The 23997-nt window shown below is 34.7% G+C and overlaps 9 protein-coding genes and 1 non-coding gene across 10 annotated transcripts; 3 read left to right on the top strand and 7 right to left on the bottom strand.

Annotated features, from left to right (window-relative positions):
* Positions 1–1400: 1400 nt before the first annotated feature.
* On the top strand, positions 1401–2956 carry PHYBLDRAFT_164957 (hypothetical protein; the record flags this gene model as incomplete). The annotated part of the gene is made up of 2 exons (XM_018435119.1): positions 1401–2606; positions 2918–2956. The coding sequence occupies 2 exons, from the start codon at positions 1401–1403 to the stop codon at positions 2954–2956; spliced, it is 1245 nt and encodes a 414-aa protein (XP_018296120.1).
* Positions 2957–6034: 3078 nt separating this feature from the next.
* Positions 6035–7405, bottom strand: PHYBLDRAFT_141942 (hypothetical protein; the record flags this gene model as incomplete). Its single annotated transcript, XM_018430703.1, has 3 exons — positions 6035–6571; positions 6635–6969; positions 7036–7405. The coding sequence occupies 3 exons, from the start codon at positions 7403–7405 to the stop codon at positions 6035–6037; spliced, it is 1242 nt and encodes a 413-aa protein (XP_018296119.1).
* A 752-nt stretch (positions 7406–8157) lies between these two features.
* On the bottom strand, positions 8158–10800 carry PHYBLDRAFT_68420 (hypothetical protein; the record flags this gene model as incomplete). The annotated part of the gene is made up of 4 exons (XM_018441953.1): positions 8158–8588; positions 8745–9266; positions 9338–9586; positions 10737–10800. 4 exons carry the CDS (start codon positions 10798–10800, stop codon positions 8158–8160), a joined length of 1266 nt encoding a protein of 421 aa, XP_018296118.1.
* Positions 10801–11564: 764 nt separating this feature from the next.
* Positions 11565–12798, top strand: PHYBLDRAFT_164954 (hypothetical protein; the record flags this gene model as incomplete). The annotated part of the gene is made up of 6 exons (XM_018435118.1): positions 11565–11629; positions 11705–11984; positions 12043–12180; positions 12208–12309; positions 12379–12579; positions 12640–12798. 6 exons carry the CDS (start codon positions 11565–11567, stop codon positions 12796–12798), a joined length of 945 nt encoding a protein of 314 aa, XP_018296117.1.
* A 67-nt stretch (positions 12799–12865) lies between these two features.
* Positions 12866–15299, bottom strand: PHYBLDRAFT_164953 (hypothetical protein; the record flags this gene model as incomplete). Its single annotated transcript, XM_018435117.1, has 2 exons — positions 12866–14146; positions 14880–15299. 2 exons carry the CDS (start codon positions 15297–15299, stop codon positions 12866–12868), a joined length of 1701 nt encoding a protein of 566 aa, XP_018296116.1.
* An 83-nt stretch (positions 15300–15382) lies between these two features.
* PHYBLDRAFT_164952 (hypothetical protein) lies at positions 15383–16265 on the bottom strand (the record flags this gene model as incomplete). Its single annotated transcript, XM_018435116.1, has 4 exons — positions 15383–15558; positions 15697–15837; positions 15901–16033; positions 16245–16265. The coding sequence occupies 4 exons, from the start codon at positions 16263–16265 to the stop codon at positions 15383–15385; spliced, it is 471 nt and encodes a 156-aa protein (XP_018296115.1).
* Positions 16266–16764: 499 nt separating this feature from the next.
* On the bottom strand, positions 16765–17439 carry PHYBLDRAFT_164951 (hypothetical protein; the record flags this gene model as incomplete). The annotated part of the gene is made up of 2 exons (XM_018435115.1): positions 16765–17114; positions 17172–17439. 2 exons carry the CDS (start codon positions 17437–17439, stop codon positions 16765–16767), a joined length of 618 nt encoding a protein of 205 aa, XP_018296114.1.
* Positions 17440–17519: 80 nt separating this feature from the next.
* On the top strand, positions 17520–17592 carry PHYBLDRAFT_t71. Its single transcript has one exon. It is a non-coding gene; the product is annotated as a tRNA-Lys (tRNA).
* A 2074-nt stretch (positions 17593–19666) lies between these two features.
* On the bottom strand, positions 19667–20557 carry PHYBLDRAFT_164950 (hypothetical protein; the record flags this gene model as incomplete). Its single annotated transcript, XM_018435114.1, has 3 exons — positions 19667–19794; positions 19822–19837; positions 20330–20557. 3 exons carry the CDS (start codon positions 20555–20557, stop codon positions 19667–19669), a joined length of 372 nt encoding a protein of 123 aa, XP_018296113.1.
* Positions 20558–21140: 583 nt separating this feature from the next.
* Positions 21141–23304, bottom strand: PHYBLDRAFT_164949 (hypothetical protein; the record flags this gene model as incomplete). The annotated part of the gene is made up of 3 exons (XM_018435113.1): positions 21141–21242; positions 22099–22585; positions 22661–23304. The coding sequence occupies 3 exons, from the start codon at positions 23302–23304 to the stop codon at positions 21141–21143; spliced, it is 1233 nt and encodes a 410-aa protein (XP_018296112.1).
* Between the last annotated feature and the right edge of the window lie 693 nt (positions 23305–23997).

Here is a 23997-nt window from a genome sequence, read left to right as displayed (position 1 = left end):
CTTTTAAGTGCATTTCACCAACTATACTTTTTCGAAATCCAACAGTAGAATTCACTCTACCGACCACACAAAAACTTGTCAATTTTTATCTCAAATATCCAGTAATCTGATTGACTATCACAGCAATTGTATTTCTTATGAACCTGGTCCTACACAAGCATCTAATACCATTACAAAAAACAATCCAAAAATGCTATATTTATTCAGCACCTGCTCCAACCATTTTACAATGTCAGAATCCTGATCTTCTTAATATCAAACTCAACAACTCTTTGTAATCTGCACTCAAAACAAGTAAATGTCCAACAATCTGTTAAACAACTGAAAGCAGTCCAAGAATTATGCTTTGCTCACAATACTACCCGATCTCAATTTTGGAAACCCTCATGATACAAAATACCAAAAAAAAACCAAATATTACACATACAAAAACAGTAACAAAAAATAGCACAAGCTCATGACAAAAAAAAGAAATAAAAAAAGAGATGAAAAAAAAAGAGATGAAAAAATAAAAAAAATAAAAAAAAGAAATAAAAAAAGAGATGAAAAAAAAAAGAGATGAAAAAATAAAAAAAAATAAAAAAAAAGAAATAAAAAAAAAATAAAAAAAAAGAAATAAAAAAAAAAATAAAAAAAAATAAAAAAAAGAAATAAAAAAAAAAGAAATAAAAAAAAAGAAAAAAAAAGAGAAATAAAAAAAGAAAAATGTAATAGCAATTTTAAAAATAATTCTCCAAATAGTATAACTAGCATTTTTATTCATAAATTTTTATAATATACATAACCATTTTTTCGCAAATAATTTCTGAAAAACTGAAAGTCTCAATAACTGAAAATAAAATGATATCTTACTGCAAGAAATTTCTGAAAAACTGAAAAACTGAAAAACTGAAAGTCTCAATAACTGAAAAAATGAAAGTCTCAATAACTGAAAAACTGAAAATCTTAATAACTGAAAATAAAATGGTATCTAACCGCAGAAATTTCTGAAAAACTGAAAATCTCAATAACTGAATTTCGAGCTTTTCCTTGGCTCTATACAAAAAAAAACTTTTTTTTTTTATTTTTTTTTTTGGTTGGGCAAACCTATGAGGAGAAATCCCACCCCTTCCTTCGAGACAGAGGACAGGACACCATAAAGGCTCTGGTAGCACTGTAAATCGGCTAATAAAATAAATGTTCTTAAAAGTGTAAAGAAGCTTAATATGTAAACATTCATTATTCTTCAACACGTTCTTTATCCAAATATATTAAGACAACAGGACAAGACTATACCTTGGTAGAAATGTTTAAGTTATTAAAATATATTTTTTTTTGGTATATATACCCCAGTGTCTTAATAAAAGTTTCTCAGTTATCTTTCTTCCTCGATTTTAACACCCTTTTTATTTTCAAAAAAAATGCCTACTTCCAACAACTCCCTCGAATTTGTTATGGGCAAGCACTGTGAAATGGTCAGTCACAGCGGTTCTGCAGACCAAACCCAGTTTTCTGGAATTGCTTTTGACCCCTTGTGCAATTTCAACCAAGAGATTGTCGATGAAATGCATGGAGAAGTTGTACTCCGATCTGTGACAGATGTCTTTGTCAACCATGCCAATATGGAATGGACCTGTACCTCGGCCGGAAACCCAGTAGTCACAAACCTCCTCAGTCTCAAAAGTTTCCTGCCAACCAAAGTCAACGAGGCCACCACCAAAACCATTGTTGCACAGAAGCCAAAGACGAATCTGCCGGAGAAGGTCGATCCTGATTCTGTTCCCACTGCAGAAAGCATAGGTCGAGGTTCGTACCGAAAGTACAACCAAAACCAGGTGAACAAGCTCTTCTCCTTGGTTTTCTCAGAAAACCAGACTGCTGCTGCCGCTGCCAGGGAAACGGGGATCAATGTCTGGACTGCCCAGAACTACGTCAGGCTGGCCAGAGAGAAGATCCAAGCCGATTTTGATGCTGCCACAGTGGAGACTGATGAGTCCAATGGGCTGGAGACGATGGAGGTTGAGGAGGTTTCTGCGCCTAAAGAACGAAAACATGGCAACCAAAAGTTGTTCCAGGCGCACTCTGCTTTTTTTTTGAAGTTTTTCGAAAATAAACCAGATGCTACCTTGGAACAAGCAAGGATAGCTGTCATGGAAGAGTTCTCTGGGCTGCAGATTACCAAATCAGCAATCCAGAAGCACTTGGTGAAGAAGTGTGCCCTGAGGATGAAGAAGTTGGAGAAGCTGCCTGAGAAGAGAGACGACGTCAACACAATTGAGATGAGACGAGACCACATTTTGGAGTGGCAACAACTTGCGGATTTCAACTATCTGTCGAACTGTGTGTTCATTGATGAAGCAGGCTTCAACATGCACATCAAGAGAACTTTTGGCCGTTCCGTCAGTGGCACCCCGGCTAAGACAACTGTCCTGACGCAGAGAGGTGTGTCCATCACCATCCTTGGTGCAATGTGCGAGAGAGGGATTGTCAGCCTCTCGTTGAAGAAACCCACTGCAGTCGCAACCAAGAAGAAGAGAAAGTTGGACATCTACACCAACGTTGAGGTGAACGGCCGAATTGGCACCAGAACCCAGCACTACCTCGACTTTCTTAGTCATACAATGGACGTTCTGGACAGCCAGGGTATGCAAGGACGTTATCTCATCATGGATAACGCTCCTATCCATAAGGCCGATGAGGTGAAAGACTTTATTTCTTCCCGTGGGTACAAGTGTGCATATCTTCCTGTGTATTCACCTTTCCTGAATCCAATTGAGGAAATGTGGTCCAAGATCAAGTTTGGTGTCCGCAGAGAAGAGATTACAGAGTCAGACAGGCTCATCTTAAGGATTACAGAATCAGCTAAGACTGTCACCCTTTCGGACTGTTTGGGTTGGATTAACCATGCCATTTCATTCTTTCCTCACTGTTTGAACAGAGAGCGAAAGCTTTAAGTATGTCTTTTATGTCTATTTAAGCTCTTTACACTCTATGTCTTTTTTTATTTTATTTTTATTTTTTACTACTTTATGTCCCTCTTTTTCTTATTTTTTTTTATTACTTTATATCCCTCTTTTTCTTATTTTTTTTTACCACTTTATGTCCCTCTTTTTTTATTTATTTTACTGCTTTATGCTTTTCTTTTTTTATTACTTTGTATTTCATTATATCTTACTTCTTATTATGTGTTCTATTTCTCTATCAACTAATTATGCCTAATAAAAATATCCATGTTTTATGCCAAAAAAATACTACGGTTATATAAAAAAAATTCGACGTTTACAAAAAAAAATACGACGTTTACAAAAAAAAAGTACAACGTTTACAAAAAAAAGTACAACGTTTACAAAAAAAAGTACAACGTTTACAAAAAAAAATACTACGGTTATATAAAAAAAATTGTAAGGCGTAAGGATAAAAAAATTGAGTGCCATGTACCCTTCCGCCAATAGTAAAAGGGGGGAGCAAATTCAGTAGGCAATGGACGCAAATTCAATTTCTATGGAAGCCAATCAGATGTCAATGGGTTCTAATTAGATGGAAACGGATGCTAATTAGATGGAAATGGGCGCCAATTGAATGGATAAAACCAGTAATAATTACTTGTGAATTTTTTGCTTGCTCTTCTCTGTCTTCATAACAAACTCTTACATCTGGTTTTAATATCATCATTATAAATAATACAGGTACAAAAATCATCCAGTTACTTAAAAATACGTAAGAGATGCTTCATATTTTGCAGAAAATCTAAGAAACACTATAAAAGAAACAAGTGATTCTATAACTAGAGATTATCGAACTATGTAATGTTAAAAATGGATGCACATGTGAGAGGCCAACCTCAGACTGTGATGTAAGAAATAATAAAACAAAAAAAGATATGTAAACTAATATAAAGCAATACAGGCTTTTGCTGTCCCAATTCCAGAATCATTGTCTGTATTAAAACTATAACTTTAAAATATAACTTTAGAATGATGAGTCAGGATCTTAAGGCTTAACTTAACAAGAAAAAACCAAAACAATTATTAACTCTTACACATGTCTTATATGTGATAAAATGACTGTAAATCTTTCTGTACAAGCTTTAGAAGCAAATCCAGATAGAATGCCTATCTCTTGAGATGAGAAGGACTTGATGTGTGTCAAACATATATGCTCTCTCAAACAAAGTGATGTTGACCATACCAGATGTCACAAAAGCTGGACATCTCTTCCAAAGGTCAGTCATATATGGAAAAACCATGTGAAGCAACAACCTTGTAGTAAGTTTATGTTTGGTAAGTTTAATGAATTATATATTAAATATGAAGATATGAAATAATCTGAATGATATTTAGCTAATGATATTTAGAAAAGACTTTTATTATTATAACAACCAATAAAAACATTTTTAAATATCAATCTTCTATGAAATAAAATCTTTTTTCCCAATTAAAGCTGTAAATGAAACAGAATATATATAAATGGGGGTAAAATGAAATAATACTTTTGTTGAAATAATCAATAATATCAATTTCCATACTGTAATAAAGTCTCAATTATCCAATTAAAAATAATAATATGACTAAAGTATTTTCTGAGTGCCCATATAAAGAGAAATCTCTCTTATTACTACCAATAGAAAACTCTTTTTATACTATTTCTATCAATAGAGTGAGAAAAATTAATATATAAACTAAAAAATCAGTTTTTGAATAGAATCTAACATTTGTTAGTCAACGGAGATCTAATTATATTTGCAAAAATAGGGGTGGTCTTTTTGCTGGTTTTATCAAAACTTTCACTCAAAAGACCACTCAAAAACTACCTAAAATATCACCAAAAAGACCACTTTTTTCCTGTAGTAAATAATAAAAGTACTGATGTTGTGTAGAGATATCAGCAAGATAAATTGTGTACATTGTAGAAGAGGAATGTTACTAGCATAGGTGACTATGATTTCAAATAAGTACAATGTGGACATATATGTTAACAAGGGAAAAAGAAAAAATATTATATGTAAAAGGAACAGGGAATGGAAACAAGATTTTTCCTGTGCACAAAAAAATCTCCTCTTACCACCGAGGGCACAGCACTATGTCAACAAACTGTTGACATCAGCCTCTCATAACCAGGATGACACGTCACAACAAACCACTGGACAAACCCACTGAGCAGACTGACCTTCCAGTACAGAACACCATGACATGGCCAAAAGCCGGACTTGTTTCCTCTACACATGTCAAAAGTGTCATAGCTGGCAAGCCGGAGCTTAAACAAAAGAGGTGGTTCAAACCAATTGTTCCAAAAAGAGGAAAGGGCAAACGAACCTCTTTTTGTAATTAATTACTTTGAACCTCACTCACATTCTCATATAGCAGAAACAATAATTCAATTAACATTCTTACAGATGAGGCATCATATCAAATAAGACCTCAAGACAAACATTCCAAATAATTAGTATAAATATCAATAGCAATTGTTCATAATAAAATCATCTTTTATCTACTATATTATTTTGTCTGTTTGCTCGTACTTCTTTAAGTATACTTCTTTATTATCAAGTATACTTCTTTACCTGTTTTTATATTGCCTGGCTATTGATTTGTCAGCTTAGCGCAATCTAATAAAAGCATCTATGCCCGGCTAGCTCAGGTTAAAGATTATGTTTTATTAAAGAGATATGTTGCTGGCAATCTATAGATCATATAGCATCTCAAGTACAAAAGAAAAAGCAAAAAAAGTCCAAAAGGATCACAAAAAGACAAAAAATAGAAAGAGAAGAAGAGAACTAACACTAATAAGCTGAAAGTTGTACCTTACTCTCCACTTTGCAGCTGTATAAAAATGCTGTAGCAGTGAAAGGGAGGAGATAGGAGTTCAAGCAAGTAGCCGTTTATGTGTGAAAAGATAAAAAGTGAAAGAAAATTAGATAGGAAAGAAAAAAAGACAAAAAAATGAAAATGAAAATGAAAAAGAAGAAAAAAGAAAACTAGCTAAGTCCAGCTCAAAGAGTACCAAAGTGAGTTTCATGAGTGTAGTCACCATCAGGATTACAAAGCTTGTCAAAATGTCAGAGAATAGTAAGTAGTGCTACCCAATAAGAGGGGCAAGGAGCCTGACTAGAATTTGGGAGAGCAGTAATAGCAAAATCAATTGGATTACAGTTTTGATTAGATGGAATAGGAAGACAGGCCAACAAATGGGCAGGAACTAAAGAGCAGACAGCAAGATGACGACGTGAGGTATGGTCAGTACCACAAGGGCAATCCTTAGGAGTGCCAGGTAACCAACCCATTCTCCAGCAGACAAGGCGGCTACGTTCCACCCTAGTTGCAGGCAAGAACAGAATAGGATCTACTTCCAAAAGAGGGCGGCATGCTAAGAATAAGACTTGGTTTGAAGACAATCGAAGCTCATCAGTTTTGAATTGTTGGAAGGTCTCAAAGTGACGTTTCAGAGCTTTGCTACTATGAACATTTAAGTCAATAGGGATGCTTTGAAGGAGAGTATTATGACAAAGAGTGACAAGTGATGAAGACTGAGAGTAATGATGGTGAAGAAGAGACAAGAGGCAGCCAGAGGGAAGGTAGTGAGCACGGATACAAAACTTGGTTATCAGCACATCAGCTCAAAAACTCATACTAGGAAGGAGACACATATGCTTGAGAACAGTGGTAGATGAGGTTTGGTGCCCACCAACTATTATGCACAAACATTTATCTTGGATCTTCTCAAGCTGGATAGTATCAGTTCTTTTCAGAGGGAGAATAGCCAATCCATATTCAAATTTTGGTCTGATAAAGGTCCTATACAGACGAGAGCTGAGAAGCAGAGAGAATCCAGACCAGCATACTCCAACTGCATTCAGCATTGCCATGGTTGCCAGGACTCCAGAACGATGATGAGTGACAATAGAAGGCTCATGAATACCTTTATTGCAAAAGAGAACACCAAGATATATAAATTCCTCCACTGCAGGAAGAATCTCATCATATAGAGATAGATCTGGATGGTTTGCAGAACGAGAAGGAGGGTAAATGATAGTACATTTAGATGGACTCTAACAAAAACCAAGAGTAAATGAGTGTTGGGCAGCCAAATGGAGCATAGCCTGAACGTCATGAGCAGAACCAAATATTGCCACATCATCAGCAAAAAGAAGTGTATTTATTGGCATTGATGAGACTGCATGCTGGTAGCCATTCACATCTGGAGGAGCAAGAAGAGACTGGTATGCATCTAATGAGGAGGGAGACGATGATGGCACATGGGTAGAAGTGAGAGGAGATGCAACTGAGCAAAGAAGAGCTGGCAGGGAGTTGATGTAAATAGAGTATAGATGCAGCCTGAGAACTGAACCTTGAAGCACGCCTGTTTTTGGTGAAAATGAATGTGAGGAGAAATTGCCAAGAAGAACGGAGATAGACACATTATCAAACATGTTGACCAAAAGTCCAAGAAGAGCAGGTGATATGGATCATCTGACAAGGGCATTCCAAATGACACGTCTATCCACAGTGTCATAGGCAGCTTTAATATCCAAGAAAGCAACAATTGGATAGTGGTGATGACGATGAAAATGAGCTTTCATCAGGTCATGCAGACAGAGAGCTTGGTCAAGAGCACCACAGCGAAGACGAAATCTACCTTGGGCAACATCCAGAGGAGGAGAGAACTTATGCAACTCAGGAGCTATGCACATCTCAAACAACTTGCGCACCACAGAAGTAAGGGAGATGGGACGGTAGTTTGTTGCATCCAAAGGGTCTCCCTTCTTAAAGATTGGAAACACTTGGGTGTGGCGCCAGAGAGAAGGGGTGTATGACCATTGCCAGCAGATAGTAAAGAGACAGGCAAGAAGAGGTAAGATGTGAGACAGAATGGGCTTTAGCATTTCTGCACGGATGTGGTCAGGACCCGGCACCTTGCAGTTAGACATAAATTGCATGAAGGTCTCCACTACTGATGAGATAAATGGGGAGTCAACAGAGGCAAAAGGCATGAGAGAGGTGTTGAGTGGTAGTAGTGAAGGTCAAATGTCAGAAAGAATATGTCCACTATAGACAGATGCAAGATAGTCACACATAACTGTTGCTGCGACTGCTAGGCCATCATCATGCTGAAATGTATGTTGTGGTTGTCTGTGCCGTTTCAACTGCTTTATCTTAGATGTGGCCTTGTTGAAATCCGAGTTCATTGAGCGACAAAAAGCATGCCAAGACAAATGCTTTGCTGTCTGAACTTGCTGACGGAACTCCTTGTGTGCATGCTGGTGCCGGCTCCACCAATTGATCTTGTCAATGCCACAAGCTCAACGCCATTGCTTGTAACAATCATCTCTATGGTCGGCTGCAGCTTGCAATGCAGGGGTCCAAAACGATTTCCAATGTGAGGGGCAAGGGGTGTGAGAACCAATTGAGCTACTAAGAGAGTCATACATGAGTGCATTGAAAGAGTTAGTAAGAGCATCAATGGGTGGACATAGGGTTGGCGGATTCTGGACAAGGTCTTGCAGTATAGTGAGAAGGGGGCGGATTTGGTGACAAAGGTGGTGACATATAATGATCTGACATTATCTTCATAAAGACGTGACAGATTCCAAGTTTGGCGCATAGGTGGAGGTGCTGGTGGTGAGTGTTGCAGATCATAAGTAAAGGGAAGTGAGAGAAGTCAGTGATCAGAGCCTAAAGATAGTTTGGTTGCAATGTGTAAAGAAGGGTTGGCAAAGTTGGTGTTGGTGATGAAAAGGTCAATGATGCTGCTGATTTCAACTTCGTTACAAAAGGAAATGTATGTGGGTGTGCATGGTGAGAAAACTCCATTGAGGACAGTTAAAAATCGTTCTTCAAGCCATTGCTCTAAAGCTACACCATGAGGGTTATATGTATAGTCACCAGTTACTGAACCAAGGTGTGCATTAAAATCTCCACATATAATAGTATCATCAGTCAAAGGAATGGCTGAGAGGATATCAAGAGCTTCATGAGTGGGCATAGAGGGTGGTAAGTAAAGGCATATAAGTTGAAGGGTGCCTATCTTGACAGCAAGAGCATAGTTGTTGGGCATAGGTATTTGAGTGACAGCATAAGGACATGAAGGAAAGACTAACAATGACACCCCCTTTGATCCGCGGTAGTTGCCAGCAACACAAGATCCATAGAGATGATATTGAGACCATGAGGTTGGAAGATGGGCTGGGGATAGAAGCCATGTTTTGGTGATAAGCAGCATATAAAGAGATTGACAGTGGTTGAGCACGTCTTTGATTGCACGAGGTTGAAGTCTATTGGCATTCCATAATCCTATTGAAAGAACATTCATTCTATCATAGCAGTGAGAGCATCAAGAGCACATTTTTTATTTGGAGCATCACCAAAGTTTTCAGCTATAGGACAGGCAGGAATTTCCTCAATACTAATCCATCCTGATTGGACAAAGAAGTGTGCAACTGGGAGAACAAGATGAGGATACAGAAACTTAAGAGCCTGAATGCAGTTAGCATTTTGAAGAACCAAGGCCTGGGTTTCTAGACCAGAAAGAGACAGATTGGCAAACTTGGGATCAGCAACATTCTTGGGGTCAAGTGGATCAAAGTTGTTGACAAGAGAGACCTTGGCTTGAGCTAATTATGACTTAAAGTCCTCAAGATACTGCATATAAACAAGAATTCCAATCACTCCATGAGCAGGGAAGTTAATGTCTAATAGACGGCTAGTGTCAACACCAAGAGTGCAGAGAGAACGGCACACTTCACTGTGTGTAATTTGGCGTGAACAAGAAATATAAACATATTCAAACACTGCAAAAGATAACTGATTTAAGTAGCTTAATTTTTGTTTAAATCCTCCAAAAATTGGTGGTTTATGTTCAATTATAGTTCGGTATTTGTTACAAAAATTGGTTCATTTAGTTAACCAAATGATGAGATTATAGATACTAAAATCAATAGATAAATTGAGAGTTATAATTCCCCCTTTTCTTGAAATGTTATAATTATCTGTAATTCTGGTTATATATTCACCCATAACTTCAAACCGTACCTAAACCCTACTTGTTATGGAATTGGCTTTGAACTCTCTACCTCTTAAAAGAATTTATTTGCTTTAATTACATGATATTATTGGATAGACCTCACTAAAATCGACCTAGAATCAGTCTGAAATCTGACAGGAACCAGTATTCAAATGAATGATTGTAAAAAAAAACTTAAATAGATCTTGTTGACATCATCAAGAGATGACACATTTGAAATAGAATCTCATAGAAAAAATGGTTTTTATTGATTTTTGAATGGTTGGAAAATATATTTAGCTATTTTATATGGACCACTAATACTTCTTTAAAAGTGTGTATCCGAATAGTACGACTTGTATACATGTTATACTTTCATTTATTGGACGGCTTGAATACATTGGATGACCTAACTTATACTATACTTCCCTACCTTATCGGTTTCATGTATTTGGCGCGTTTTTTGGTTTTACACTTCTTTAACTGAAAATGAAATCCTTGGTATTTTCTTGGAGAATACGTTTGTTTGGAACTACATTAGCTTAGAGCAAAAAAAGATACAGAAGTATTAATACAGGTTTCTTTATGAAATAAAATGAAATAACATACTTACTAGATCATTTATGGGGGTTCATAACAAAGCTCGCGATAGAATAAAAATCCGTTTGATTGATATTTTCTTTTAAATAAAAAGCAAGAAATAAAATAAACAACTTTATTAATATGTACGCTTTGATTGTAAAGACACTTGAATTACTTACATATTATAGACACGCGTTTGCAAAAGGGGGCAAACCAGTATGACTTGAAAAAAAGGCGTGACATATTTATCTGAGAAGAAGAATTGATAAGTTACATTATTTAAGTTGAGTTCTATATATATTATCTTTTCATAGACTGAAAATACCAGAAAGTATATAGTGTCAAGAGCAAAACATCTTTTATTACAAAATGGGTAGAAGCCCTATCATTTTAAAAATAAAAGATATTTAGTCAGCAAGGTGTTTCATTTTGGTTAGGAGATTGTTTATTACCCGTACTGTTTTGAATGCTTGTTGAGTGTATTGTTTATCTAATATATATTAAGATGATTCTAAAAGTCAAAAGTATTAATAAAAGTTGAGATCTTAAGAGTAAGCTTACCAAGACATGTAAAAAGAGACAAAACGAGAAGAGCAGGTTAAAGAAAGAGAAAATAAAAAAGAGGGGCGCAGTTATTCTATTAAATATGAATTCGGGGTTTTTTTTAAAAATAAATAAATCAAAAAATAATTTTTGTCTGTAACTTAGAATTGAAAGAAAACGCAGTTGCACTATGCCAGCAGCTAATACATATGAAAAACAGAGTATAGTATAAAATCATATTATTCAAATACTAATACATAATATAAGAATAAAACATGGATTGAAAATTAAATTAAAGAAACATATAAAATACTCACAACAAGAGTGGAAACATTCAAAGCTGTTCTTGTTACGTAATAGATCATGGTGTTCTCTGAGAAAGAATAAAACTTAAAGCCCAAATTAAACATAATATAAATAGACCCTTTGGATTTAAAAAAAACAAGCTATTCTAATTATTCACAATGTCAAGAAATCTCAATAACAATTCAGTTAACAATGCTTTTGGTGAAGAACCTTCTGTGGGAAGGTAGATTAAAACCAGGCAGTCTTCAATTTTCTTATATTAATTTTATTTTCGTTTTTTATAAAAATTAAAAAAAAGCCCACCAAGAAATACCAATGATATAAGGACGATAATGTTGCAACACTCACAGGGAACAGTGAGCAATCAAAGACCACTAGCACCAAAGAGAGCTCGGTTGAATCTTGAAGGTGATTCGTCAGGTAGAACTCGTAACATCCATGATGTGTACGAGAAACTTGATACCATGAATGGTGTCTTAAACACTGTTTTGAAGAACACATCTTCTGAGAAAGCCGAAGCCACTGCTAGTAATGCAGTTGAGCAAGACATGTCACCTGGACGTCAACCAACATTGGATGTAAGTAATCATAATATGTTTTTATGTAGATAGAATTTAATATACATTTATATTATAGCAATTGTTGCGCGATTATTTGAGTGAAGAGAAATTGTATGACCAATACAATACCAATGAAAATAAAAACAGTGAGGGAAACAGACTCGTTCTGAAATCTGTTACCAATTACCTTCGTCGTCAAGAAGAGGGGAAAAAGGTGGACTTGCCAACTCTTTGAACTAAGATTGTGCGGCACATTGGCAACAGAAAGTTACAAGAAAAAAAAACAGAAGAAAAGAAGCAGGAAGAGAATCGACGGGTCTGTCTTTGTCAGCGACATGTAAAGGTAAAAAACACACTCACACAATATACTAGATATGATATTAAATTAGAAATATTATATATTTATATATAGTTGTGTGAAAGAAGACAATCTGCCTTGAAAGCCAATCGGGCATACTTTGTGAACAGCTTTGGAGAGAATGTTGACAGTATTCTCTATGCTGATTACATGTCAGACCTTGAGAGTGATGACGAAAGAGAAGAAGAGGAACAGGATTCGTCCTCAGAAAAGAGTTTTTTTTGGAGATTCCGCCCAAGCAGGAGAAGCGAAGAGGTATAGTACAAAAAACTATTTTTTTGGATAATGTGTAATAATACTTACATTGACATATAGGGAGATAGGTTCGTTGATGAACTTGATGCGGATTATGAGGCAGCTCATGATAAGAAAAATAATACCCATCCATTCGAGCATAAATTTAAAGGAATAAGAGATAAGCAGCTTAGTAAGACCAAGGCAAACAAGCTGCCATCATGGTCAAAGAAACAATAAGACAATAAATCAAACATTTTCTAATAAATTGATAAAAGAGTGCAAAGTGATATTTTATTAATATTATTTAAGCTTCTATTTTTTGGGGTAAAGGGGTTACTAAACGTTTAAATTCACTAGTTATAGTAAACCTATATTTAGCAATTGCGATTGGTGAATATAAACGATGTACTGGAATAATACATTCATAATTAAGTACAGAAGAAGGTTCATTCCAGAGCTCAATGCCTTCATTTAACATTGGCTGGTAACTCCCCAAAGAATAACTAGAGTACCACTCAACAAATGCAAAAGTATGGGTGATGACAGTTTCGTTGATGGTTATCAAATGTTGAAATAAATACAGTATACGGCCAGGAAACGCTGCTTTATCTTCACTGTTATTCTCAAGATAATAGGTGCGGAAATAAGATCCAGAAGAGTATTCCTGTCCAAGAAGAGATATCCGTTTCATTTTCTCAATTCGGTTATTGACAAAAATCTGGTTAGACTCGCAGTTTGAATAATGGCCAAAAAGATCGTGACTGCCATACGCGTGTCTGTAAAACTCCAATAAACATTCATAATGTCCCTTGCACATTGTAATCCTTTGGTCGAGTTTAATCGGAAACACTGAAGGGGGCAACAGCTCACAACCCAAAGCAGAATGACAAGGGTTTAACGAATATTCAACAAAGTCAGACAGAGAAAAGGTACTGGCAGTAGAAGATGGATGCAATGCTGCTAATTGATCTTGACTATTTGAAATGCGATGCAGAAAGTCAATTGCGAACTGGGGGAGATGGTTGACGAAAGATTGTATGAAGCTGCCAATGTATGTTCTCTCCAAAAATCTCTTCATCATTGTTGATTCGAAGCCGCCTTTTTGATTTGTTTCAATATTCTTCAACAAACCATTGTATCTCTTGAAACTGAATAACCAGAAAGCATAAATTGGCCCAAAGTCATGAACACACTCGCCAAGATGAAGATGTAGATGCATATTCGGTGTCACGGCCGATTTTCCATACAGTGTCTGGAATCTTGTACAAAACAATTGGAGTTTACTGTGGGCTTCGTCTATTTCTTTGTCATTGATCGAAGGTTTTGTGAGTAAGCGGCATGCGTCAACAAACAAAATCCAGTTTTCGAGATTCTTGGCTGGGAGCACATGCTTCAGAACAAATGGAGAGTATATGACGCACCACGACTTCCACTCGTCAGCTTTCATGAACGAAAACCCATCGGCAATCTTCTTTGTTATACGCGCATATCCACAAGGTACAACAATACCATTGGCAAGCTCTTGCATAGTTAACTGATTCTTTTCAATGATGTAGTTACACTCGCGCCATATCTGAATCATTCGCTTTGCAGTTCCAAGATAGAGGTTATGCATCGGGTCTATAACTGTAAAGCGGACTGAGTCAAAGTAAGATAACCGATGAAGCTCTGACCACCAAGTGCTGTTTTCTTTTTCTAGGCGTGTTCGCTCAGTATTGTTCAATGCATTTGCCCAGCTGACAGCATGTTTCAGATTCATTGTCTTCGTGCGTCTCACCCAATTGCTATACTTGAATCCAGAGTAGTCAAGCTTGCTGGTCTTCTTTATAGTCGTGAATTGTTGTTGACATTTGTGACAGGCGCATGTGCTCATGTGGCCAGTAAATCCAGAGGTTTTGCAAGCAGCAGGGATATCACAGGCAACACACATCAATGCAGCATGAACAACAATCTTTCTATTTTGTGAGTCTGTCATTTCTACACCAATGTACATCTCCAACAATTTGTCAATGAGTGGCTTTAAGTAATGATTCATGCTGTTAGTGCTTGCTTCCTTTGGCCCAGGCATCATACCAACAAGAATGACATTTTCAGACTTAAGGCGTTCACTCCATGGGAGATTGTTGATAGAGAGATATATCGCATCACTGGAATGTGTTTGTCCATCAAATGGCTGAAACCAATCGATATTCAGAGTCAACATTAAAGATCAGCTATCATCAACAAACCGTCTGCCATTGATGTCTTTAATATCACTCCAAACTGCACCATCGAAAATGTCAAGTTTGGTGTTTTCAATTATTTGACAATTTCTCTACAAATTGATCTTGGACATGAAATCTGGCTTGGAGAATTTTTGTTGCAAGGCGTACTTCAGAGTTGAATGGATATATCATTGCTGGAAGAGAATAATTTCCAGTTGACACTTTAAAGAGATTGTTGTTGCAAATGGCAGATTGAGAGAATTTCTTAAATGTATAGACTCTTTGACTTGTTTCCAAAGGATAAATCGAATGACATTGTGAGCATGCAATGTATACTGTCATTCCGTCTGTTGCCATGTTAAATCCTGTTTTATGCTTCAAGCTATTGATTGTCAGTGGAAGGGCACCAGACATATCACAGAGAGACAGTAAAGTATTACAAAATTCAATGAGAATCGATTCACTGCTTTCTACCAAAAAGATCAAGTGAAATATGACAATGAATACTGCAACAAAGCGGATATACAAGGGCATGTTATCAAAAGATGAAAGACGAACTATGAAGACAAAGGTTAAGTTAGTTTAAATTAATATATTGATTAATTGTCTATACCGTATTAATTCATATCTGATTCTACTATCAAGGTCCCACTGGTCTCATCAAAGTTTTCTTCTTGTTCAAAATCAAAACTGGTATCACCTTCTTCAATCTCATTGCTATCAACCACAAATGCTCTTGTAATTGTATCTTCGGCAGTAAAGATGGACTCTTTTTGGGACAAAGGTAAGTCAACTGGAAAGGAATAATTGTTGTAAAGATGTAGAAATAAAAATATAATTACAATTATAATCATATAAAAAATAAAAAATAAAAAAATATATATCAGTTTCAATTATTATTTTGTTCATTTATCTTATTTTATTTTCTTACCTTCTTGATCAAATTCAATGTTTTGTTCTTCATTTTCATCTTCATATTCGCCTTCGCCTTTGTTTTCGTAATCATAATCATTGTCATTGTCACTGTCAATACTATCTACTTCCATGTTGTCAAAATGTTCTTCAGGAACATCTATTTTATGAATTAATTTATATTAATTTTACATGTACAGCTCGAGTTATTCTTGTTATTTACCCATTGCATCGTCTTTGGCAACAGGCACTATATGTTTTTCATAGTGTTGTTGTGCATTTTGTCTTTTCTGTTTCTTTCCACAGCTATCCAACTTTGTACAGTCTGGACATTTGCAGATAACATAACTGTCTTTCTTTTGATTATTGGATATGTCGATTGTTTTAAATTATAAAAAAAATTATATAGATTTTAAGAGATCTTGATCAAGGTCTTTATATACCAAAAAAAATTATAAATAGATAAAATACAGCTCCATGCCATGACTATAGTATACCAAGTAATTCTTTGATACATCTACCGCACATATCATCATAATTATACTCATATATTATTAAGTCATTAACCAAGTCAAATACTGCATACATTACTAAAAGTGTATGCAATTTTTTTTTAAAAGTCTTTTTTTAGAATTATAATATTTGATATGACGATGATTTGACCATGACAAAAAATAATCCAAAAATGGAACATTCACCTCTCACAACATGTGAAATAAAAAAATCTGATATTTTAGTTCCATATATCAAAGGGAAAAATCACGCAAAAATATTGCCACAGTAAAAATAAAATCACAATCTTTTGTCTCGTTCTCTTGAAATATATTGATTAAATATTTGTTCTTATATTCACATTTATAATATATAAAAAATATTTAAATGATTTATTTTGAAATAGAAAAAGTGAAACCTTAAGAATATATATAATTTTTATTAAATATTATATTAACTTTTGTATAAGTGTTTTTTCAATGTAATTTAGAATTATATCAAAGTATATAATATAAAAAAAACCCAATTTTGTAATTTTATGGCCAAAAAAAATGACAGTAGTTTGATTTTACAGCTAAAAAAGAGCGATCTGAAATCACAACAGAAAAAAATAGAAATTATTTAAAAAAATTAAAAATCGAAAATTGTAGTAAAATTTTTGCAGGTTTTCAGGAACTAAAATCAGTGGTCTTTTGCAGTGAAAACCATCACGACCAGTTTTGTCAGAGAACAGTCTTTGAGAGGCAGCAACCCAGCGGGCAGAAGGAACTCGAAGTGTCTTGGCTGACAGAATCAAGTTTGTTTTGATGGTCCAAGTGGAGGCAGTAGTTCCAAGATCTGCAGTTGACTGGGATGCAGGAAGAGAGGCAAAGCTGGGAACAGGACTAGTCACATTGTTTTGCAACAATTGAGATTGGAGATCAGCATTCTCCTGCCGGACATTAGCTAATTGAGTATGCAATTAGACATTTTCAGCAGCAAGTGATTCCAAATATGCTGTACGTTCGTTAAGTGCATTGAACTGTGACTGCATACTGGTTAAAAACGTCACAAGTTTGGGTGGCAGACTTTGCATGCAATTAGTAGGCAACAATTGCGACATGTTTGGCGATGATTTAGAGATGGTGGCAATCGGCAGAGAAAAAGTGAAAATCGGTGATAAAATGACAGGAACAATAGAAAATTTTTTTTTGACAATAGATGCGGTGGTGGGAAGGGTAGATGCGTTGTGTTTGATAATAGATGCAATGGTTGAAGCAATATTTAGCATGAATTGATGATATAATTGTATGGATGCAAACTATAACACTTTTAATGTTTACAACAATACAGCTTACGTGATATACCCTTGCCCGGCTAGCTCAATCGGTAGAGCGTGAGACTCTTAATCTCAAGGTTGGGGGTTCGACCCCCCCGTTGGGCTTACATTTTTCTTTTTGTAGAAAAAATCTAAAAGTATTGTTTTGTCAAGTGTTCTTTCCGATCTGGGTTGGTCTTCCTTTTACTCTAACAAAGTCAAAAGGTAAAAGCCACTGGAGATCAAGAAGTATATATAAAATCAAAGAGAGGACAAAAGATATTTTTTATTGATATGAATTGAATTGTCATATATAGCTTTTTAAACTAATTCTATGTATTATCCACAGTAACTATTATATTATATTTAAATAAAAGAAGAGTCATTATACTGCAGTTAATGCTCAGGAAAGTGTTACTGTACATAACAAGGTAGTACGGTTAATCGTCTTCAGATTTTACAGATTCATCACAATAATGTCTGACATAAGTTATTATTTTCGATCTAGGTTGTTTTTCCTGTCAGTCGACATTGGCAATCAAAATCGGAATTCACAAGTAGTCAATAATGATTGACTTTTAGGGTAAAAGATCTTGTTATTGCCAATTAGTCTTTTGTATATGTTTTAGATGTTTAACATGGTAAATATACTTATAGAAGATATTACTGGATAACTAGCATCTAAGACATATTAATGTAGCTATTCTTTTAGCCAGAAATCAAGTATTAATTTATATAAATATTCAAGAAATATATTTAATAAAAAGCTGTTTTTATTTTCTCTCCAAAAATTATTCATAAGCTTGACAATCCTCAGTAGTATTAATTTTACAACTTAGTTACAAGTGCCAGAAAAGAAATATCAGATTGAGACTTGACGTTCCAATGCTGTAATACAGCTAAAATTAGTCAAACCCACTGGGAATCATAAACAAAGATAAAAGAATAAAAAGAAGATAAAAAGATAGATAACTTTTATTGAATGAAATAACATTCTCTTTTATATCTTTTCTAAATCTACTCAATCATTATAAATGTCTGTTTTGATTTCTATTCTATTTTTATTAAGTTATGTGCTTTCTAATTCTTTTGTAAGCAAAAGAAAATCAGTTTGGTTGTCGTTCTCAAAAGAGAATTATGTGTATCGTCATTCTGATTGGCTGACAAAAATTTGGGCATAACAAAGTCTTAATCTGGTATTGCACATTATTTTGATGAATCTGTAAAATCTGAAGATGATTAACTACAGTATCTCTTTATGCACAGTAACACCGTCTTGAACATTAAATACAGTATAATGACTCTTCTTTTATTTAAATATAATATAATAGCTACTGTGGATAATGTACAGTATTAGTTTAGAAAACTATATAAAACAATTCAATTCATATTAATAAAAAGTATCCTTTATCCTCTCTTTGATTTTACATATACTTCTTAATGCCTAGTGTCTTTTACCTTTTGACTTTGTTATTGTAAAAGAAAGATCAACCCAGATCAGAAACGACACTGATATTTCTTTTCTGGAACTTGTAACTAAGTCACAGAATCAATACTACTGGGGATTGTTAAGTTTATAAGAATAGTTTTTAGATAGAAATAAAGGTGATTTTTAGTAAATGTAATTCTTGACTATTTATATAAAAATATTGTTATTTTCTGGCTAAAAGAATAGCTATAATAATATGTCTTAGATAGTGGTTATCCAGTAATATCTCTATAAGTATATTCTTCATCTCCAACATGTAAAACATAGATAAAAGACAAATTGGCAAAGTCAAAATCTTTTATCCTAAAAATTCAACTGTTACTGATTGCTTGTGTCAAGTCTCAATCTGGTATTTCTTTTCTGGTACTTGTAACTAAGTCGCAGAATCAATATCACTGGGGATCGTCAAGTTTTAAGAATAGTTTTTTCAATAAGAATAAAGATGCTTTTTATTAATTATATTTCTTGACTATTTATACAAAATGATGTTTGATTTCTGGCTAAAAGAATAGCTACAATAATATGTCTTAGATGCTTGTTGTCCAGTAATATCTTCTACAAGTATATTCACCATCTTAAATATCTAAAACATATACAAGAGACCAATCGGCAATGTTAAGATCTTTTATCCTAAAAAGTCAACCATTACTACTAGTTTTATCCATTCAATTGGTGCCCATTTCCATCTAATTAGCATCCATTTCTATCTAATTAAAACCCATTGACATCTGATTGGCTTCCATAAAAATTGAATTTGCATCCATTGCTAACTGAATTTGCTCCCATTGCCATCTGAATTTGCTCCCACCCTTTTACTATTGGTGGAAGGGTACATGACACTCAAATTTTTTATCCTTACGCCTTACAATTTTTTTTATATAACTATAGTATTTTTTTTTGTAAACGTCGTATTTTTTTTATATAACTGTAGTATTTTTTTTATATAACTGTAATATTTTTTTCTGTAAACATCATATTTTTTTTATATAACTGCTATTTTTTTTATACAAGTGCCAAACGCCTAATGTAATAGCACTTCAATATATGTAGATCTTTCTATAAAGATACATCATAGAAAATATCTATAGAGAGAACTAACGGAATATGCAAACTTCTCTCCAGATTACTTTGTTGAAGTTAAATACCTTAATGCAGTTATAAGATAATAAAGCAAGTATCTCATTATAATAATTATGTTAAAATTGAAAATGCAATGATATTATTTGTATTCTTTCTTTATTGCAGAGTAAGTTTTGAATAAAAGATTCATTTTTTTGTCACTTGTAGCCTCCTTGTTGTTTTTAATGAAAAAACAACTGGAGACTTTCTCCACTTCAAAATATAGCCACCAGCAGTTGTTTGTTTCATATTTACTATCTTTCTGGCTTTTTCGATAGTTAATCCCCTTATGAAGTAGAGATAAAGAAGCTTTTTTATATCTTTATCCGTATGCTTTTGATATTGCCCTCTACTTTTTTTGGGGGTTTCGTCTGTTGTTGACGGGGCAGAACTTTTTGGATCTTCAGGCTTTTCAGGCTCTTCAAGTTCTTCCATGATTTTTTCAAAGGCACTGTTATATTCTTCAAGTTTCTCGTGTAACATTTTAGGATTTTCTGATAATAAAAGATGAAAAAATAAAGAAATAGAAAGATATGTTAAAATAACATATTTTATATAAATACAGTTATATCTAGTATATAGTAGTTATAATGAAATAGTAATTACTTAAGATGCAAGATAAAAATCAGAACACAAGTTGAAGCAGCAAGAATAGATATAAAGAAGATTAAGTTATTGTTAAATAGTATTAGTCATTATATTTTCAGCTTTTTATATCAAAAAATAATATTCCAAGGTCCACTAAATAAAGTAGTACAAATTGAACTCAAGGAGATAAAAAATAAATAGGACAATATATTACTTGCAGCCATAAATTTATTATAAACATTCTTTTTTAAAAGAGATATCATAATTCTCTCTCTTTCTATTTGGTGTTTATATACCAAAACTGTTTATTTCTCTTCTTAAATCAGCAATAAATCTCATTCTCATGCTCACTTCAACAACTAAATATTACTCTGACAATGAAAACACTGCTTAAAGCTCTACACCTCATGGATTTTTTATTACTGGTTTTATCCATTCAATTGGTGCCCATTTCCATCTAATTAGCATCCGTTTCCATCTAATTAGAACCCATTGACATCTGATTGGCTTCCATAGAAATTGAATTTGCGTCCATTGCCAACTCAATTTGCTCCCATTGCCATCTGAATTTGCTCCCCCCCTTTTACTATTGGCGGAAGGGTACATGGCACTCAATTTTTTTATCCTTACGCCTTACAATTTTTTTTTATATAACCGTAGTATTTTTTTTTGTAAACGTTGTATTTTTTTTATATAACTGTAGTATTTTTTTTTGTAAACGTCGTACTTTTTTTTTGTAAACGTCGTATTTTTTTTTGTAAACGTCGAATTTTTTTTATATAACCGTAGTATTTTTTTTTGTAAACGTCGTATTTTTTTGGCATAAAACATGGATATTTTTATTAGGCATAATTAGTTGATAGAGAAATAGAACACATAATAAGAAGTAAGATATAATGAAATACAAAGTAATAAAAAAAGAAAAGCATAAAGCAGTAAAATAAATAAAAAAAGAGGGACATAAAGTGGTAAAAAAAAAATAAGAAAAAGAGGGATATAAAGTAGTAAAAAAAAAATAAGAAAAAGAGGGACATAAAGTAGTAAAAAATAAAAATAAAATAAAAAAAGACATAGAGTGTAAAGAGCTTAAATAGACATAAAAGACATACTTAAAGCTTTCGCTCTCTGTTCAAACAGCGAGGAAAGAATGAAATGGCATGGTTAATCCAACCCAAACAGTCCGAAAGGGTGACAGTCTTAGCTGATTCTGTAATCCTTAAGATGAGCCCGTCTGACTCTGTAATCTCTTCTCTGCGGACACCAAACTTGATCTTGGACCACATTTCCTCAATTGGATTCAGGAAAGGTGAATACACAGGAAGATATGCACACTTGTACCCACGGGAAGAAATAAAGTCTTTCACCTCATCGGCCTTATGGATAGGAGCGTTATCCATGATGAGATAACGTCCTTGCATACCCTGGCTGTCCAGAACGTCCATTGTATGACTAAGAAAGTCGAGGTAGTGCTGGGTTCTGGTGCCAATTCGACCGTTCACCTCAACGTTGGTGTAGATGTCCAACTTTCTCTTCTTCTTGGTTGCGACTGCAGTGGGTTTCTTCAACGAGAGGCTGACGATCCCTCTCTCGCACATTGCACCAAGGATGGTGATGGACACACCTCTCTGCGTCGGGACAGTTGTCTTTGCTGGGGTGCCACTGACGGAACGGCCAAAAGTTCTCTTGATGTGCATGTTGAAGCCTGCTTCATCGATGAACACACAGTTCAACAGATAGTTGAAATCCGCAAGTTGTTGCCACTCCAAAATGCGGTCTCGTCTCATCTCAATTGTGTTGGTGTCGTTTCTCTTCTCAGGCAGCTTCTCCAACTTCTTCATCGTCAGGGCACACTTCTTCACCAAGTGCTTCTGGATTGCTGATTTGGTAATCTGCAGCCCAGAGAACTCTTCCATGACAGCTATCCTTGCTTATTCCAAGGTAGCATCTGGTTTATTTTCGAAAAACTTCAAAAAAAAAGCAGAGTGCGCCTGGAACAACTTTTGGTTGCCATGTTTTCGTTCTTTAGGCGCAGAAACCTCCTCAACCTCCATCGTCTCCAGCCCATTGGACTCATCAGTCTCCACTGTGGCAGCATCAAAATCGGCCTGGATCTTCTCTCTGGCCAGCCTGACGTAGTTCTGGGCAGTCCGGACATTGATCCCCGTTTCCCTGGCAGCGGCAGCAGCAGTCTGGTTTTCCGAGAAAACCAAGGAGAAGAGCTTGTTCACCTGGTTTTGGTTGTACTTTCGGTACGAACCTCGACCTATGTTTTCTGCAGTGGGAACAGAATCAGGATCGACCTTCTCCAGCAGATTCGTCTTTGGCTTCTGTGCAACAATTGTCTTGGTTGTGGCCTCGTTGACTTCGGTTGGCAGGAAACTTTTGAGACTGAGGAGGTTTGTGACTGCTGGGTTTCCGGCCGAGGTACGGGTCCATTCCATATCGGCATGGTTGACAAAGACATCTGTCACAGATCGGAGTACAACTTCTCCATGCATTTCGTCGACAATCTCTTGGTTGAAATCGCACAAGGGGTCGAAAGCAATTCCAGAAAACTGGGTTTGGTCTGCAGAACCGCTGTGACTGACCATTTCACAGTGCTTGTCCATAACAAATTCGAGGGAGTTGTTGGAAGTAAGCATTTTTTTTTGAAAATAAAAAGGGTGTTAAAATCGAGGAAGAAAGATAACTGAGAAACTTTTATTAAGACACTGGGGTATATATACCAAAAAAAAATATATTTTAATAACTTAAACGTTTCTACCAAGGTATAGTCTTGTCCTGTTGTCTTAATATATTTGGATAAAGAACGTGTTGAAGAATAATGAATGTTTACATATTAAGCTTCTTCACACTTTTAAGAACATTTATTTTATTAGCCGATTTACAGTGCTACCAGAGCCTTTATGGTGTCCTGTCCTCTGTCTCGAAGGAAGGGGTGGGATTTCTCCTCATGGGTTTGCCCAACCAAAAAAAAAATAAAAAAAAAATAAAAAATAAAATAAAAAAATAAAAAAAAATAAAAAAAAAAAAATAAAAAAAAAAGAAAGTTTTTTTTTGTATAAAGCCAAGGAAAAGCTCGAAATTCAGTTATTGAGATTTTCAGTTTTTCAGAAATTTCTGCGATTAGATACCATTTTATTTTCAGTTATTAAGATTTTCAGTTTTTCAGTTATTGAGACTTTCATTTTTTCAGTTATTGAGACTTACAGTTTTTCAGTTTTTCAGTTTTTCAGAAATTTCTTGCAGTAAGATATCATTTTATTTTCAGTTATTGAGACTTTCAGTTTTTCAGAAATTATTTGCGAAAAAATGGTTATGTATATTATAAAAAT

This window comes from Phycomyces blakesleeanus, assembly GCF_001638985.1.
Source record: "Phycomyces blakesleeanus NRRL 1555(-) unplaced genomic scaffold PHYBLscaffold_4, whole genome shotgun sequence".
NCBI lineage: Eukaryota > Fungi > Mucoromycota > Mucoromycetes > Mucorales > Phycomycetaceae > Phycomyces > Phycomyces blakesleeanus.
The sequence above is the reverse complement of the archived record's forward strand: the minus strand, read 5'-3'. Positions and strand labels throughout refer to the sequence as shown.